The sequence below is a fragment of the Branchiostoma floridae genome, chromosome 8, assembly GCF_000003815.2.
Source record: "Branchiostoma floridae strain S238N-H82 chromosome 8, Bfl_VNyyK, whole genome shotgun sequence".
NCBI lineage: Eukaryota > Metazoa > Chordata > Leptocardii > Amphioxiformes > Branchiostomatidae > Branchiostoma > Branchiostoma floridae.
In genome coordinates, this window is record NC_049986.1 from 15,214,036 (window position 1) to 15,230,792 (window position 16,757).

General features: G+C 42.7%; 1 protein-coding gene across 2 annotated transcripts; it reads left to right on the forward strand.

Annotated features, from left to right (window-relative positions):
* Positions 1–861: 861 nt before the first annotated feature.
* On the forward strand, positions 862–16,072 carry LOC118421580 (barH-like 1 homeobox protein). Of its 2 annotated transcripts, XM_035828928.1 has the most exons (4): positions 862–932; positions 6,964–7,787; positions 12,425–12,644; positions 14,894–16,072. In XM_035828928.1, exons 2-4 carry the CDS (start codon positions 7,325–7,327, stop codon positions 15,144–15,146), a joined length of 936 nt encoding a protein of 311 aa, XP_035684821.1. In that variant the 5' UTR covers positions 862–932; positions 6,964–7,324; the 3' UTR covers positions 15,147–16,072. The 2 variants fall into 2 exon arrangements, with proteins under 2 accessions (XP_035684821.1, XP_035684820.1); XM_035828927.1 differs by lacking the exon at positions 862–932 and having other exon boundaries at positions 6,809–7,787.
* The last annotated feature ends 685 nt before the right edge of the window (positions 16,073–16,757 follow it).

Below are 16,757 nucleotides of genomic sequence, written 5' to 3' on the forward strand. Positions count from 1 at the left end.
CACGATAGACCGGCCGGCGGAACGACCTACCAGGGGTGTCATCCGCACAGCATCGCGATCTTCATTTCTTCATCTGAAGAAGAAGACACTGATTAAAACGTCTTGTACCACAGAAAACATCCACACTACGTAAAAACATTGCTTGAATGGTAGACAACAGAAAGTTATATCACTTTTATTTGATAGATTGTGGCATCTACACCTAAAATTCAAACAAAGACAAGATAATACGATGGTGGAATCTACACCTAACATTAAAATAAAAGACAAGATAATGCCATATGGAAATTTTGCTTATTTGCTTTCTTGATAAGGAATCCTTCATAAACTTGTCTTCTCCAACAACACCTTAGGACAGCATGCCCTGTATTTCCAGTTTGCATTTCTCCTTCTTCTAGTCTTTATCGTACGTTAAACAAACCCTTGCCGGCCGCTGGCAGTGTCGTGTGCCTAAAACATGACGACCTATGATGACAAACACAGGAGATACTTACCCGCGCCTTTAGGATAATTCAGAGTAGAGGGGAGTCCTAATCCGGATGGCCACATTAGCAGACCTGTAGTCCTGATATTTTCGCTCCTTATCTTGAACTTATTATCTCCACTATACCCATGACAGTTTCGGCTGATGTTAGAACAATTTTCCCCGCCGCAGTGTCCTGGCTACCGCTGACTGGCCTCGTGTGTGTGTCATGATCGTTATTGGATTACTGAGACATCATGATCACTCTGCCGGATTCAGCTACAATTGAATAAAGGTGTTGGGGGTAATGACACTATATTCAGGTGGGAAAGTGCTCGCTATCACGGTCTTTATCGATGGAGACTAGAGACTATTACGGCATTTGGGGATTTTCGACATTTCGGGGTATAAATTGGGATGTCTCCAATCTTACGGGTAACACAAAAGGCGAGACGTAGGGCCAAGGGAGGTAAGTCCAAGTTGCAGTTTTTTTTATTTCCTTTGGGGTCTCATTGCATTACAATTTTCTATTTTTCTGTACCATTTCTTGCTTTCTTTTTGGCGTCACAACTTTTTACCTATCTGTTGTGTTATTGTTTGTCAGTCTGTTTTATTGTGACAGTAGGTTTCGTTTTTCAGTCACAAAATTTCAGTCTTAGAAATCTTGCTTATGTTTATCATAATGTTTTTTTTTTTGCCAAACGGTTTTTCCAAATTATCATGTTTTCCTTTCATCTCTTTCTTAGCTCTCTTCAATTGCTTTAAGTGTTTTTGATGTCAATTATACAATTCTGAATAACAGGAAGTAGTCGGATAAACGAAATTATATGTGCCTACAAGTCTAAGATTTGAAGTGTTGTTGGCTAAACTATGTCCTAAACACTTGCAACCCTTGCAATGCTTAACTGTATACGTAAGCTACTCAACTTTCAGTAATATTTGGACAAAAGTAAAACAACTCTATATTTGTTTTCGAAGCAAATGTTAAAGGTGTTTAAGTTGTCGCGGTTCTAGCTCTGTACTTCTGGATTTTAAGTATAAACTGTAAATATACTTTTGATCTTAAGGGTACTGGTAGAAAAGTACAGGTCCTATCGCGCTGTTAAGGTGGTATCTTCCGTGAAATATTATGTTCAAGGGTGATATAAGCATTATGTCAAGACAACACACAGGTAGAACACAGATACTCAAGGCATGATGCAGCGGTGCTCACAGGAAAGCATTTGAGAAAGCAGCTGAGAATTACAAATAACATTTATCCAGCAAGTTTTTCAGTTTAATCACCATTTCCCGAAAACGTCCCTAACACAACAGAGTAACAGTTTCGTCCGTACAGTCTATTCTACCAGCATTTGTCGGTGTCAGGTAGAAGCGCTCGCGACAGGTTGATGTATGTGTTAGCGGACCGGAGCGGACAGACGCTGATCCTGTGAATCATTGCCGTCCCCGCACGGGAATTCTCCCGCCGTCACCACACAGAAGCCACGGTCGGGAAAATATGCACACACATACCGTACTGTACGGGCTGATTAACGCCACAGAGATGCCCTCTAGATTTGGGATCTCTTTCGTAAAAGCACTTCAAGTTAAAAAGACATGTACCGAAAAGACGACTGTTAAAAATACACATCCCTCAAGCGTTTCTGTTAAAGGTGGGACGGACAGTATGAGAGTAGTAGTTAGAAACACTATCAGTCTTTGTGTATATTTTTTTTTCTCAGGAACATAATATCTATTTTACTCGCGGTAGCAGAAGTTTTAATGTTGTTTTTCTTCCTATTGTTAAAAACAAGAGTCGAGACGTCCCTTGCATAGGTTGTATCCACTTCGATTCATTGGAAACCAGTTTATCAAAACAGAAGACGATATGACAGTAGTGATGGTGTCCGTTTGGGACGTTTTTTCCTGAGCATGTGTGCCGGGTGACAGCTCACCATGTTCTCGAGGGCTTAATTCAGGAACGATTAATAGCTCAGCGATTCCAATAATGAATACTAATAAGCGGGTTGTTTGAGTTCAAAAGCTCTTTCCCCGAAGCAAGATAGAAACTCCTTACTAGAAGCAGACGAAAGTTTTTTTAAATATCTACGTTCAGTTTCGAGGGTGTTATCAGTGGTAACACTCTTTTTTTAACACAATAGAAAAAATGATATGTACACGAAATACATATGTATTTCAGAATGCCATGATTTTCACTTTTTATTCGAATATTCGTTAAGTTCAGGATCAAATGTTCAGTAAAATGTTCTTTCTTTGATGGTATTTTTCTCATAGATTCCTCTACAGAATACAGACTGTGAATCAAAGCGTTCCCACGACTCTCCTGACAAATGAGTTGTTGAAGTGATCGTCGACACCAATATCCGCCACGACGGTCCCCGCAACAGCCGCACGATCCCACACCCCTTCCCGCCTTCTGCGTGATGAGAGGGCGAGGAGGCTGCCGGGACTTTGTGTGGCACGACTTTTTGTCATTTGTCACCGCAAATCTATTATTGCGCCAAAACATGGTAAATCGTGATACACTATCGTGTAAAACGACAAACAGTGAACAGTTTCTGAGGTAAAATACCAGTATATCGCTGTGATGAATGTTACATTAGTCCTTAAACAACAAAAGATGCATAATCTCCAAGCAGGTGTATGGCTCTGACTTGTGTTACAGTGTGTCATTTTGTCCTTTCCGTCGGTCCCTTTCTTTTTATATCTTTCTTTCCATGGAGAAAGAAATGTGCAAGAATAGAAAGACCAAAAATTGCCATAAAAACCGAACCACAAATCTTTCATATCAAATCATATCAAAAGAGGTCTGGTAGTTTTGTTTTTCACGTCCCCAACGCGACACCGCGCTGCCTTCCCGCCACAACCAACAAACCAAAGTGGGCCGCGAAAGTCATCAAAACTTTTATCGAAAAATCGAATCGAGGTGGAAGATGCTTTGCCAGCCGCCATTATTCATCCGTCCATTTTTCCTCAGATCTTTTCCATCATATCTGCGCGGTGATACCGGCGGATCCCCGGATCGTTCGTCATCATTAGGACAACATGGCTGACCCGCCAGTCGGGATTTGGCGGGAAGAGCTCGGTATTAGAACAAGTTCTGGGTCGACGAAAACGTCGGAAAGCTAGGACTGCCAGACGGGCGTATCTCGGGATGGATCTATTCCGTTAAAGGGTCTGTATTTTATGACAAAATGTGTGTAGCTTGTCTACTACTAGTATTCGACGGAGTATGGTTTACGATAAAAAGAAGCAAAACAAAACATGTCAGCAACGAAATAGAAATCGTTGACTGTTTCGGTGAAGGTTTGCATTCCCCCAATGTGCTTTGGTTTTTATCAGGTACTTTTAACCACAAAATATCAACAAAACATGTCGGATCCGTGCTTTGAATGAATATGACACAAAAACGGAAGTGTAGTGAAAATACTGGTACATACAGACGTTTTTGCCTCCGGAAATGGCAGAACGCCATAGTACGTATACCATCAAAGTCCAACTTTTGTTTCCACACGCACATGTCTATCACTTTAGAAATGGTCGTATTTTCCTCCTACTTTGTCATATATGATTGGAAACCTACTGTTTAGGATAATGGTCGTTTTTATGGCCTGAACCTAAGCCAGGGTCCATTTTACAGGACCATATAACAGCGACACTTATGTCATTTTGAGCCGGCGACCATCACGACAGAGCCACCAAATCACCACAGGACATCGCCGGACACGATTAGTGGTCATTTTCACTTGTTCCAGGCTCTAGATAATCCGTACGTGAAATGCCGTATTTGTGAGTACATTATAACCTCACTGTTCGTAAAGTCTGTATGATTATGCGATAATGTGCCACAGTATTTATTGGCGTTCCTGGCTGTACTTATTCATATGCATACTACAGCATTTCCAATGAGCAATACTGAGAGAAATGTGTACTATGTCAATGGCTAAGCTCAACAAACTGATATATTCTACTACATGTCCTGACGCTTGTAGTTCACATAGTAATTTTCGGTATAAAAGTGTAAAAGAAAAGAAAAACAGAGCTGAAAAGCAAAAACGAAGTTTGAATGTCTCAGGAAAGTATGCTCAGAGATTTACATTTGGTGAGGAGTGCCCATACAACTATATGTTCACGACATATGAGCATCGATGTAACGGCAAAGTTGTTATAGTTCACATATCTCATGCCTATCGAAGACGCAACGTTCCTTCCCAGTCGTTTGAAGAACTGAAACGCCGCTGCTGCAGTTTCCGGCGCGCCGGTAGGCTATCTCATCCGTCATCGCTGGAGCCGGATATTCCGCTGCCGTCAAAAAGATAGCAGGCATTTACTCAACCTTCCGGCCTAAACCTGGCCCAATTGCTACCTGTCAAGATAGTACCGTGTAATATAGGACGCGAGCGCCAAGGTACGAGCTAGCACTGCTTCTACCGTCCGGATTTACTACCATTTGGTGCTCTTTCACTTCACCATTTGTGTGTCAGTAGATTTACACAGTTTTTGCGCCCTAAATGGGCCTTATATAGTAGCACTGATACTGTACGAGGCTGCAATTGAGAACAAGTTGCAAAGTCTATCATGCACAGATGATACAGTACAAAACGAACTTTATTCACAACGATCTTAATATGCCAAAATTGTGAACAAAAACATGTTTCCCAATCAGGAAGCAATGAGAAATCATTTGTTATAATAGGTGCACTGATATTTGTGCGCTCTGCACAAAACGGGAGCACTCGAAGTGTGTGATTACTGATGTTGGATTCTTGTAACGAAAATATCTATATTACGTGAATTTGCAGGCTTGTTAAAGCAGGCTTGTTGGATATTCGACTGAAGTTTCAACTAGATATGCTTATGCTGCATAATAAGACAAAATCATGATAACTAAGGATATGTACCATCAAAATGTTGAATCAAAATTTAAACAAATGTCAAGTGCCAGGAGATAAGTACATTTGGGTCTTGCCGTTAGAAAATTGATCAAAATCAAGATGTTAGTAAATCCGTGGGTCCTCTTTGCGCCAAAATATTTTAGGGTGTTAAAACCACCTGGCTCCTGTAAATCTAACGAGTAATTTTGCTTTGTTATGCTTTCCTTTTCTTTATATCAGAGACCTGTTGAAACAATCGAAAGATATACTGTACTGAGGATTACTAAGTGGCATCTATCTACTAGCACACTGCATCAGTAGTTGTCCTGACTCGAGCGCTCGTTCCTTCCTAGCAGCCGTGTCACATTTGTCGAACGTTAGCTTTGCAACATCAAATCGAGCGCATTTTACGACAATTGTGGATGAGACGTACAAATAAAATTCTGTCATTTTTTTTACGAGACATTTTGCGGTTAGATACTTGTCCTTAGTCCGTTCTGTGACGGGCCTCACTGAAAAAAAAATCATAGATCATCATACCGCAAAAACAACAACAACAAAAACCTGGTGAATCAGCCCGCACCATGACGACCTTCCAAAATACGATACAATTTTCTTTTATAATCGACGATGTCATACAAAATCTTTATTTTGCTCTCAGATACTTGTAATTGTCCCTGGTCCGTTCTGTGACGGGCCTCACTGAAATAAACATCATACCACAACAACAACAACAAATCCTTGCGAATCTACCCTCACCATGACGACCTTAAGGTGCGCGTAGCTCGACCTGCAGGTTTTAGTGCAGACATGAAGGATGGAGAATCTCTTATCTCACTCCCAAGTCTGCGCGAAGCTTTTAACGTATTTCCTGCAGGTCTGTCCACGAAAGTGCGGGGAATTTACCGGTGATTTCGCCGCCGCTTCTGTAGTAGGGGAGGCTATCGGCCGGGATCTGAGTCTCCCAGCAAAAATGTCTGCTTTTTGCCGGTATGATCTGATGGTTACTATGGTAACGTGCTGCAGGGATCCCCGGTATCCCACACCGCCACGGGGACAGGTGTTTGTGAGAGCGCGAGGGGGTGGGGGTCAGGAACAAGAGCAAGTTGCCTGGCGTTTAGATTTACATCCTAGGGAGGGGCCCGATGTCATGTATGTAAAATAACTATGAAATCAGGGCAGTAATTGCTACCACTTTACAGCCACATTGTTACCGTGATGGTGGTTCTCTCTGTCAGGATTTAAGGGCGGCACGCCCGCCTGCGAAACTCTTCAACTTTTCCCTCTCCGCAGAGCTGTCCCTAGGCGTGACGTCTCGCCCGGCCATTTGTTCAGTTTTCTGCCATGTGACCCTCCACGCCCCCATGCCGCCAAGAGGGGCGCGCCAAAACTGCAACAAAAAGTGTTGCCAGCAAATGACAAAGGGTTTAAAAGGTTGCAATTACCGATCAGTCAAATGCCCAGTCAGTCCCGACCAATCAGAAGCCGAAACGCTGCCATTACGCGCTCATTTGCTAAGTTATCGAGAATAATTCTTTTGTCAACAAAGCTTTGCATGTGATTGCTTTGAAATTGGTCCGCTTTCAGTCCCAATTCCCTCTAACTTATAATATGTGCCCAGCGCAGGACACTCATCACTGATCGACTCCAGTGCGGTGACATCTAGCTCGCGACAGTGTTCAGTACACCTTCCGCACAGCCGGCAGAGTCTCAAACGTGCATCGCCCAACCTTAAACCACTTGTAAAGGTCCACCTCCTATCGTTTAGATCGGCAGGTAGCCTGTGGTATCACCAGATCTAGCCGGCCCGAGAGCGCCGCAACTCCCGTTCCGATAGCACGAGACCGGCGGCGGCGGACAGGGACGATTTGGCACGCCGACAATAGGCACAGGTCGACCGGAAGCGACTCTCTTAAGGTGCGCTCGCTCGACTCTACTCGACTCGCCACGGACTTTCTTCTGTGTGTCATCCAAGAAACTTGAGAATATGGAGAGCTCAAGTTTTCCCAGCAAGTTTGGCATCGATTCAATCATGACGCAGCACCCCAGTTCGTCGTCAGACTCTGAGAACAGTAACGACAGCCGTGCGAACAGTCCCGAGCACCAGCCGGACACGTTAGCCACCTCTACGGGTAGTCCTGTCGCCAACGGCACGGCAGAGTCGGGAGGTAACGGGGACCAAGACGAGAACGCCTCGGCGCCAGCGCCACCTGTCCCCGCCCAGCCTCCCGCTCCCACCCGAACCACTTCAACCACGTCCTTCTTCATTAAAGACATCCTCAGCGACAACCACAACAATGTCCGGCGGGAGAAGAGGCCGTCTCCTACCGACGACGACAGATTGGACGGCTCGCTGCAGGACAAGTTCGACACAGACGACACCAGCGCGTCCATACATGATGCCAAAAGTGACATTGACGACAAATCAGAAGACATGAAAGACTCAAAAGGTGAGTTAACTTTTCTTGTTTTTGAATCTACCATTCTAAACCCCTGTCTCAGTCAACATGTTCTATTTGTTTGTATCCACATTCTAGTGTAACAATGTAAGGCCCTACCTTATGTCAACGAACTACATTTTTCGAGGCCTTAAGACGAATGTCGTGTCTTTCGCGCTGTTTGTTGCCAAAGAGCGAATCAATCTAACACTGCTGTAGCGGTCAATGTTCTGTAAGATATTCCCCGCGGCTTCTCCGGCATTTCTGCCCTATTGTGCAAGCCTACAGCGTGCTTACAAGCGAGGAATTCTGTCTGTTTAACGCCCCTCTCCTGACCCGTCTCGCTTCCGAGTAAGAACCGATGCCTAGATCCTTCCAGCCCACTAGGGGAACGACCGAGCGTAAAATGTTCGGTGACAAAAGCCGGGGCTGTCCGTCGACAGAGACCATTTCCTCCCGGGCCGGCGTGTTTGTGTGGGATCTTGCCGCTTGGCTGAGCGGACAGATTACCGAGCTTGTGTCGTGCGGCGAGCCGAGCTGTCTCTACCTGCCGGTCTGTTGTGGTTAAACTGCCGGCATGACAGGTACATCTGTCCCGCCTGTCCTCCGCACGGCACCGACGACCTAACGACAACAACAAGACACACGCAACTGTAGACCGCGAATCTTACCTTCTTAACTTAAGACACATTCCGTCGCGAGTACATGAAATAATGCAATGATGAACCTTTGAGACTACAACCTCCATATAGCTACGCCTAAAGCTTACCTCGCAATTAAGAGTATCATTTTACCCCTGTACGTTTTAAATGCTACTCCTGAAAAATGCATTGTGTCGGAATGAAATTCATTAAATCAAGCTAAAACAAATTCTCCATTGCCACAGACAAACAATATTCCAATGATAAAAGATGAAAAAGCCTTTAATTGCTTTATTTCATTATTTGTCCACCAAACCGCCAAGTTCCCGTTAAGGCTCTTACAGTATTCAGTTTAGTTAGAAACTTTCTCAAATTGTAAAATGGAGAACAAAACAACGATACAGGCACGTAAATTACAATGTCATTATTACTCTCACTGGTTCAATGTATCGCAGACGGACTGCTATCTAGATCCATGTACTGTACAGTACTAAAAGAAACAAAACTTACACCAGACCTTGACCGTCGATACCTCTTTCTACCGTTTATAGATAAACAAACTATATTCACCATAGAGAACATCATAGAAAACGAAGCAGATTGGATGTTAAAATAGCATGCTCAGCTGCGGGAAACGTGGAACCGTTTTTGAAACCACGAACAGTAATAACTTTATCTATTTCACTTGAAAACGTTTATCAAGTCTATGAACGACTCACAAGATGTCCAGCTTCTGTTTCCCTTACTGTGAATTAACCGCATGCCTCGGTTTCTACAATTCCAACAATTTTCTCTTCTTTCGTCATTGTTTAATAACCTTCTATTCCTTTGTTCCTTTTCAATATGGATATATGGCCACTTGTCATCGTCGTTCCAAAAACAAAATAGCAAGCATTTCTGCAACAAAGCTGTACTGTGGTTAAAGCATGTCGATTCTGGAATCAGACGAACAATTCGGAGAATCTCCTCACAACGATCGTCAAAGAATGGAAAAGACAAGTTTCAAATTTCAAATATTAATGCCGGTATTTTTACTTAAGTATGAAAATCGTTGCAGCCTAAATATATTGCGTGAATCTTGGTACAATAATCTAAAGTTGTACGTACAGTAAATTGTACGGCGCTGTTACTGAAGTACCTGATTTGAGTATGTAATCGTTTTCCACAAGCACTTCAGTTGTAGTGTAGTGTGAGCGTCTCAAGTACTGTAGCAAATAGAACACGTGTAAACTAAACGTCGATAAACAGTTGAAGAACTAAACTTCACACAAGACTCATTGAAACCCATTTCACCTGTTTTCAAAGTAAACAACTGCGGAGCCGAGTGAGCAAAGGTTTATATAGTACAGTGACACACGGGTGGAACAAAGCACGGACCAGACATCGGCGAGAGCTGGGATTAAATTGCGGGGAGAAATCGGGCGACAAAAGCCTTAATTGTACCTGAGCAGAAGTGTGTAAATCTATCATAGGACGATAGCTCGGGGGGAATGACGGTGGGTATCTAGTTTCCCTGCCTTTGGATGCGATGAGCAGGCATACAGATATATAGCGATCGGCGCCCGCGGCTATCTTAAGGCGTAGTTTATCCCGCAGATAGTAGAGATACAACACGTTTTCATCGCGTGTCCTGAAACCGCTCCCCATACCATATAAATCTACTGTCGTACAGGGGAAGTCAAAACAAAACAAAACAAAACACATATAAACAAAACATCTCCCTATGTTATAGAAAGCTGACTTGTTTCGCAAACACTTCAAAAGATAGAACGCCACAGGGCAGCTCATATGATCAGTTGTAAATGTGTTCTTGATTCAGTAGCCCCGGACTGGAAGCTACCCTGCCCTATTCTTGTCCTATTTCTGTAGGAGACACCCCTGTAGCGTCCTGTCAGACCTAAAACTTGCCACCTTCTTGGCTCGGCCGCGCATTCTTTGTTCCCACTTAACGTGACGTCCTCTCTGTGGCGTTAACCACGACATAACCAGCTTGTAAGTGAGCTCAATTGGCCGGGAATCGAACCCGGTATCGCGGTAATAGGCGCGGACAAAAGGGACTAGGTGACTCGGGAGCGAGTCGGGGTCGGGCCATGTCTCATTAGACCCAAGTGACTTCACGTGTATTGTTTGCCGGGGAATCGGCACATTTGTCTCCGCTGTTTGAAGTCTCGCTCTGGGGCTTTCCATGCTCCGGGCAGGCGGCATGCCTCCTCGTCTTCGTCCGAACCACTTTCACTTATGTACACCTCAACCCAGCCTGAAGCTGAGAGCACTTTCTCCCTGATTCTGGTTATGTGAACTGAAATCAAATACATCATTTCAATTCTCATCGATTATAATTTTGCATGCGTATGTCTGCAACATCATATCATAAAAGAGCGTCTTCAACATCATATCATTGTTGCGTAAACGAGAAAACTACATGTGAAATATGTCAACTTATGAAGCACAAAACTAGCTAGTGAAATTCACACAGGAACGAACGTTCAACACCCCATTTGTTTTTCAAGGTGTAAGGTATTGAAGAATCGAAATCAGGCTTAATCACAGTAACTTAAAAATTATTTACAGAAAATATTAAGAATTGTTTTGTAAAAAGAAGGAGGGATGATAGACTAGATTCAGACGGCGCAATTCACCCCGGCCTTAATACTTTGGTTGCCCCTGGATTTGAAAATACGGAAACGTATTTCAAATCAAAATGAAAAAAAAGCAAATCCATCTAATATGTATATGTTTTCTTCAAGCATAAGCCCTCAGCCATCCCCCGTCTCTGTGTATATGATACATGTCTCCCAAGTTATACCGCCTAAGCCTCCACATACTTACATCTCCTACCGATAACCGTCAAATTCAATAAAAGAAGACTTTCGGGGTCAACCATAGAGAGCAGAATAATCTCCCTCCGATAAGTTTATCCTCAACGGCGAGGAATTTCCTTTTTAGCGAAGATTGAATCAGGAACTCTTCAAGGTCAACCCTGGAAAAGGTCGTCTGAATGCCGAATGTAGCCGCCACGTCAATTCATAACTGACATTTTAAATCTATTTGCCTTTTAATATCATAGATTGCTTCCATTGTCGGTGCATTGGGTCGTCAATTTTGGCCCTGAGCGAGTTTTTTGCTGCTGATGGGAAGAGTTTTCAAATAAAGGGCAATCGATGTCGCTGCCGTGTTTCCCCTCTGGTGTGTCGATCTTGTGAGAAGTGGGGTAATTCTTCTCTTGTGGTTGACAATGTATATATGGCCAGCACATACTGGATAGTTTAATAAGGAGAGAGACGAGGGAGTGCAATGTGTATGTAAACAACAGACTGGTGAATGTCTATACATAACCGAGATAGTACTCTGATAGCGCACACAAATGCGTGGATTGATTTTACACGTCGTGTATAAAAATAATGCACTGTTATCAAAACAAAAAGCACGGAGTTTGTACAGATTTTGAATTGAAAGAAAGGTAGTTAAGTGAAGTATACTTAGACATTTTGCAACGTCTACAGTAGGTAAACTCAGGTAGTCTCTCAGTAAAAAAAGACCGAATACTATCCTACTATTCTGTTCCATAAAAGTGTCAAAGACATTCTCTTTTAAGTTCTTTTTAATGTCCTATATTCATAACTCGATATCATAAGCTTGCGATCACTAAGTTAAACAGGAATCGCTTTGGAAATGAAATTTTACCAAAACATAAATGTGGCTTCAAGCATTTTCAATGTAAAAATTGAAATAAAAAATGTATACCTTGTGGTAACGGTCTTACTTTATAACGGTTGGTGGACAGATAACGTCACAAAGGACATTTTCTTGTACGTTTTCTTTTGTAGCATTTTCAGCGAAGCTGAGACACATAACAATAGTCTGCGACAAAGATTTTCCGTCAAAAAAATAACGGCTGAAATACACCAACGACTGTCCCAAAAATGCTCAGAAGATGCTGTCGTGAATCTACCAGGTCAAAATCGGGATGCCAAGAAGCTAAATCTTACATCTTCTTCTCCTCTCCAGGAAAGGACGACTCAGAAATCTCCTCCAGTCGAGACAGCCCTCATCACCTGAAGCCCAAGAAGCCTCGGAAGGCGCGCACAGCCTTCACGGACCACCAGCTCGCCCAGCTGGAGCGCAGCTTCGAGAGACAGAAGTACCTGTCCGTACAGGACCGGATGGAGCTGGCCGCCTCGCTCAACCTCACCGACACACAGGTCAAGACGTGGTACCAGAACAGAAGGTGGGGATCACTCACATTTTGCATTTCTAAATAAAGAAAAAAAGAACTTCTTTTCTTTTCTTTTATAAACTAGCGGTGTAGCTCATAAGGCTACGAACTAGAGCCTCGGACAGAGGCTATTGGGAACCGATGAGCGACTAAAACATTATAGCCGCAGTACTGGTCATCCCTGCTGTAGCTGCCGTGTTTTTTGTAGTCTCTTCGGAAAATATCTGATCTTTCAAATTTAGAATGCTTTCGGTAGATCAAACTAGGGGATTACAAGAAGCCCTGCAGCTACAATAAGGATGGATAACACGTTACAACAATTGAGATCATTGAAAGATCACTGGAAGACTTTGTAGATTATTGGGTACTTATTGAAAGACCGTTGGGGGGCCTGAGATAAATGTTTGAACACTCAACGGTCGTATACGGATACCATTGTCTCCGTTTGCGGTTACAAATTCGGCGGTTATGTTTCAGACGAAGCCCTTGTCTCCTACTCCAGGTAAAAGGTGCTCAATTTGTTCCCAATGACGCCGAAAATACCTGCCTTTGTTCCATCTCCGACCAAGTGTGCGCGTCGCTCTGAATAATTGATCGGTTGGTGATATTGGAAATATAGATAATTGTTGGACCCTTTATCTTGAAAGTTGCCAATTACATTAAATGTGTAGGCAATAACGGCGAGCGGACTTGCCCGACAATCGCAGAAAAGTCTCTCTAGCCTTCCGTGCAGAGAGCTCCATCGCTGCCCTTTCCGTCTTTTGTGTGAAGGAGCTGCAATTTCAAACTAATTTCATTATCGCAACATTGTCCTTTTGGCGTCTATTGTGTGCGAAGATTAATAGAGATAAACGCATTAAATATAGAAAATATCAGGAGATGAAATATCAGGAAATTGACGGTTGGTTTATGACTATAATTAGATGATGCATAATTCATCCTGTCTGCCTTTCTACAGACTGTGTTTGTGTGGAAACAAAGCACGACAGCGCGATGTAATATTCACAAACAACGCAGCGAAATTTTAAGAATTTATACGATAGGGACCTATCATGGGATTGGTTAACAAATTACATGCACACACCTGTCTTTTGAAGCTATAACGGTTTTTGCTCGTAAAATGTTTATCATATGAATGAAGGAAATGTCATCCCTGGTTTTAAAGCATCTAAAACACATCGAAAGAAACGTGCACACATGTTTTATAGAAACGGTTCACAATAAACGCATACATATAGTATTCGGAGATTAATCTCGGTATTTCATGTGCTCACGCAACGACATATTTTGTCTGCGACCAAAACGTTCAAACACGAACTATTAAACGATGAGAAATTTAACCAATATTGGGACGAAACGCTGTAACGCACGCATATTCAACCAGTATTTCCAGAATATCGTATCGGCTGTGTTGTAGTTATACTCGTACAAGGGAAGGGCATAATAGAGAGGGTTTTGTGGTTAGTAGGGTGTTCAACACTCACCGCAATGATACCACAGTGGGCCTGGTCTGTCACAGCAGATTACAGACTAGTTTGATCAGTACTACGGTGCAGTTCAGGAGAGGGGGATCTAGCCGACGGCTACGGCATCTGTGAGAAGCTAAAAGTCGGAAATTTTTCAACGTTATGCTGTATACAATCATCTTTTTTTTATTTGTATGAAGTTGGGGCAAAATGCGCATAGAATCATCCATGCATAAAGGGTACTTGCTTGTGCCACGTAACGTTACATTGTATTTTGTCAGAGGAGGCAAGCACAGTTGTTTTGTCACCGTGTGCTTTCTTGCGTGCACATTCTGTTGGGGCAGTTTTATTCTGTAAATGCCGTCTTCTAATAGCTTTCTTATGATTTGACTGGTCAGAAAAAAACAAGACACTAACGCCGTGATATATAAATTTAAGATTAGTTCAGAAGAGAGCCGAACATATTACCAGGTCATTACCAGGGCACGACGTCCTCGGTAAATTTTTTCTATGTGACAACAAAATAGCCAGCTGTCTTATTACCTATTCTGTTGCTGTTTTGGTACAAACAAACGCCAGTGTACTGTATGTACTGTGTATGTCAAAGAGCATTAGAAGGCTACATGTAATGTTGTAATGTAGAATATTTAAGGTATCTTGTTTCTATTCTATTCCTTAACATCTCTCTCTCTCTCTCTCAGTATATATAGTCAGTCAGTGTACACAAAGATATGAGTAAATACATGTACGTCACAACACATGATGTGTTAACATCGCTCTCTCCATTTTGCTCAGGACGAAGTGGAAGCGACAGAACGCGCTGGGTTTAGAGCTGTTGGCGGCGGAAGGTAACTTCACGGCCGTACAGAGGATGTTCCCTCCCCCGTTCTACTACCACCCCAGCCAGGGCATCGTGTCGAACATGGACGCCATGTACCTGCACCGGTCCCCTTCAGTCGCCTCGCTCCAGAGACCGGTCCTGCCGCGGTTCTTCCTGCACGGACTACAGCAGCACGTCTCGCACCTCCCACCGAACTGCCACGTCTGAAGCTTCGGGGGAAGACGCGTCCCCCTCCGAAGACTTTTCCCTCATTCCTCCGATAACCGAACACTGCTGAGCGAACTCTGTAAGCCGGCAACCTTGCCAATCAGTCAAGATTAAAGCTACGGAGAAGGGCGTCCTTGCCCTCCAAGAACTTTTGAGAGTCTGTCCAAGGTACTGAATGAAAAATCCACGAAGAATGTATCAAGTTTTGTACCAGATGCAAACGGTATTTCTACTTCAACACCTATTGAACCGCCGAAGAAAAAAGAAAGAATTGTACAGAGGCGTTGCAAATGTAAATATTTCGCAAAAGAGGGCTTCTTTGTCGACAAATATATCTACATTTCCCGTGCATGAATGTTTACATGAAACGTTTGCAGCGTTTCTAAGACATTGTTATCTATCCAGCACGTTCAACAACAAAAAAGTCACCCACTCGAACTGCTGGTGATTATGCAATGAGAAACAAACTCTCTTGTGTGTATCTTGACTTAAGTAGTACGTTACAACGTTGGTTGCACGTGGGATCTTGTCAGCACAATGTCGATCATGGCAGATTTCAAAGCACAAGTGACAACATTTTTCACAGTTTTTCTTTGATTATGACACCATTTTCACTGGTAACCGCAATGTATGAACGGAACTGAGTAATCTTATTGCATTCGTGTAATTTCCTGATATCATATTGATAAAAATTATACAGAGGAGTATTATCTTTCCACGATGCCCTTTAAAAAGATATGTTCTGTATATCTAGGTTGTGTCAAGAGGATACCAGTGTATAAATATGATGATGATATGTATATAATCGGCATGTTTCTGTTGCACAAATACTTTGTTATTACAAGCGACACTTCGAGGTCACATTAATTTATTTTTTATTACGATGTTTTCCCAGAAGACGTGTAAATATAAGGTATGAAATTGGACATCGACTTCCTCGTTTTGTTGGATTCTTCTTGTGTATTTCGTTACATGTATAGTTTATAAATATCACTAGAGCATGGAAAACACAGGCTTATTTCAGGGCGTCAAAGTGCATATATATATTGCTTGCAGATAAGTCAATGCAACCTCGCTGCGAACTAAATTGTATTTGTGTAACCCATAGCTTCATAACGTAAATGTGATACAAAGTTTTATATTATAACTGCTAGTATGACTGAAAAAAACAAGAAAACACAAAGCGAATAAGGTTCGTTGTTTTAGTGGGGCACTATTTCTAGCTCACAGCAAGACAGCCATCCTTTTGGAATCACCCACTGTTTTGCCATCCCAAAGGCCTGTAGTCCTGGGCTAAAAAATGTTCTCTTGTAACAAGAACGTGGTCTTGCGAGATAATGACGTCATTTATTCATAGTCTCTACCAGGCTCCTTTAGTGGCTAAAAGGTAGCAAAATTTGTCCAAATAGATTGAAGAATTTGCCAGAAAAGTAAAAAAGAGGCAGGTTAGCCTTTGTTAGTAGCTGACTCTGACAAATGATTTCCCTATTTAGTCATTTTCCCTAATCTTTAACCTTCATAGTAGTCTGGGAGAGGCTCGGGACTAGCACGTTCGTGGAAAAATCTCAGTGTATTTCGCAGTTGACATAGAAAGTAACCACTACAAAGTAG

Coding starts and splice junctions, on each gene's coding strand:
- LOC118421580 (XM_035828928.1), top strand. CDS start 7,325: ATGGAGAGCTCAAGTTTTCCCAGCAAGTTTGGCATCGATTCAATCATG. Junction 7,788..12,424: donor AGACATGAAAGACTCAAAAG/GTGAGTTAACTT, acceptor TCTCCTCTCCAG/GAAAGGACGACTCAGAAATC. Junction 12,645..14,893: donor ACGTGGTACCAGAACAGAAG/GTGGGGATCACT, acceptor CATTTTGCTCAG/GACGAAGTGGAAGCGACAGA.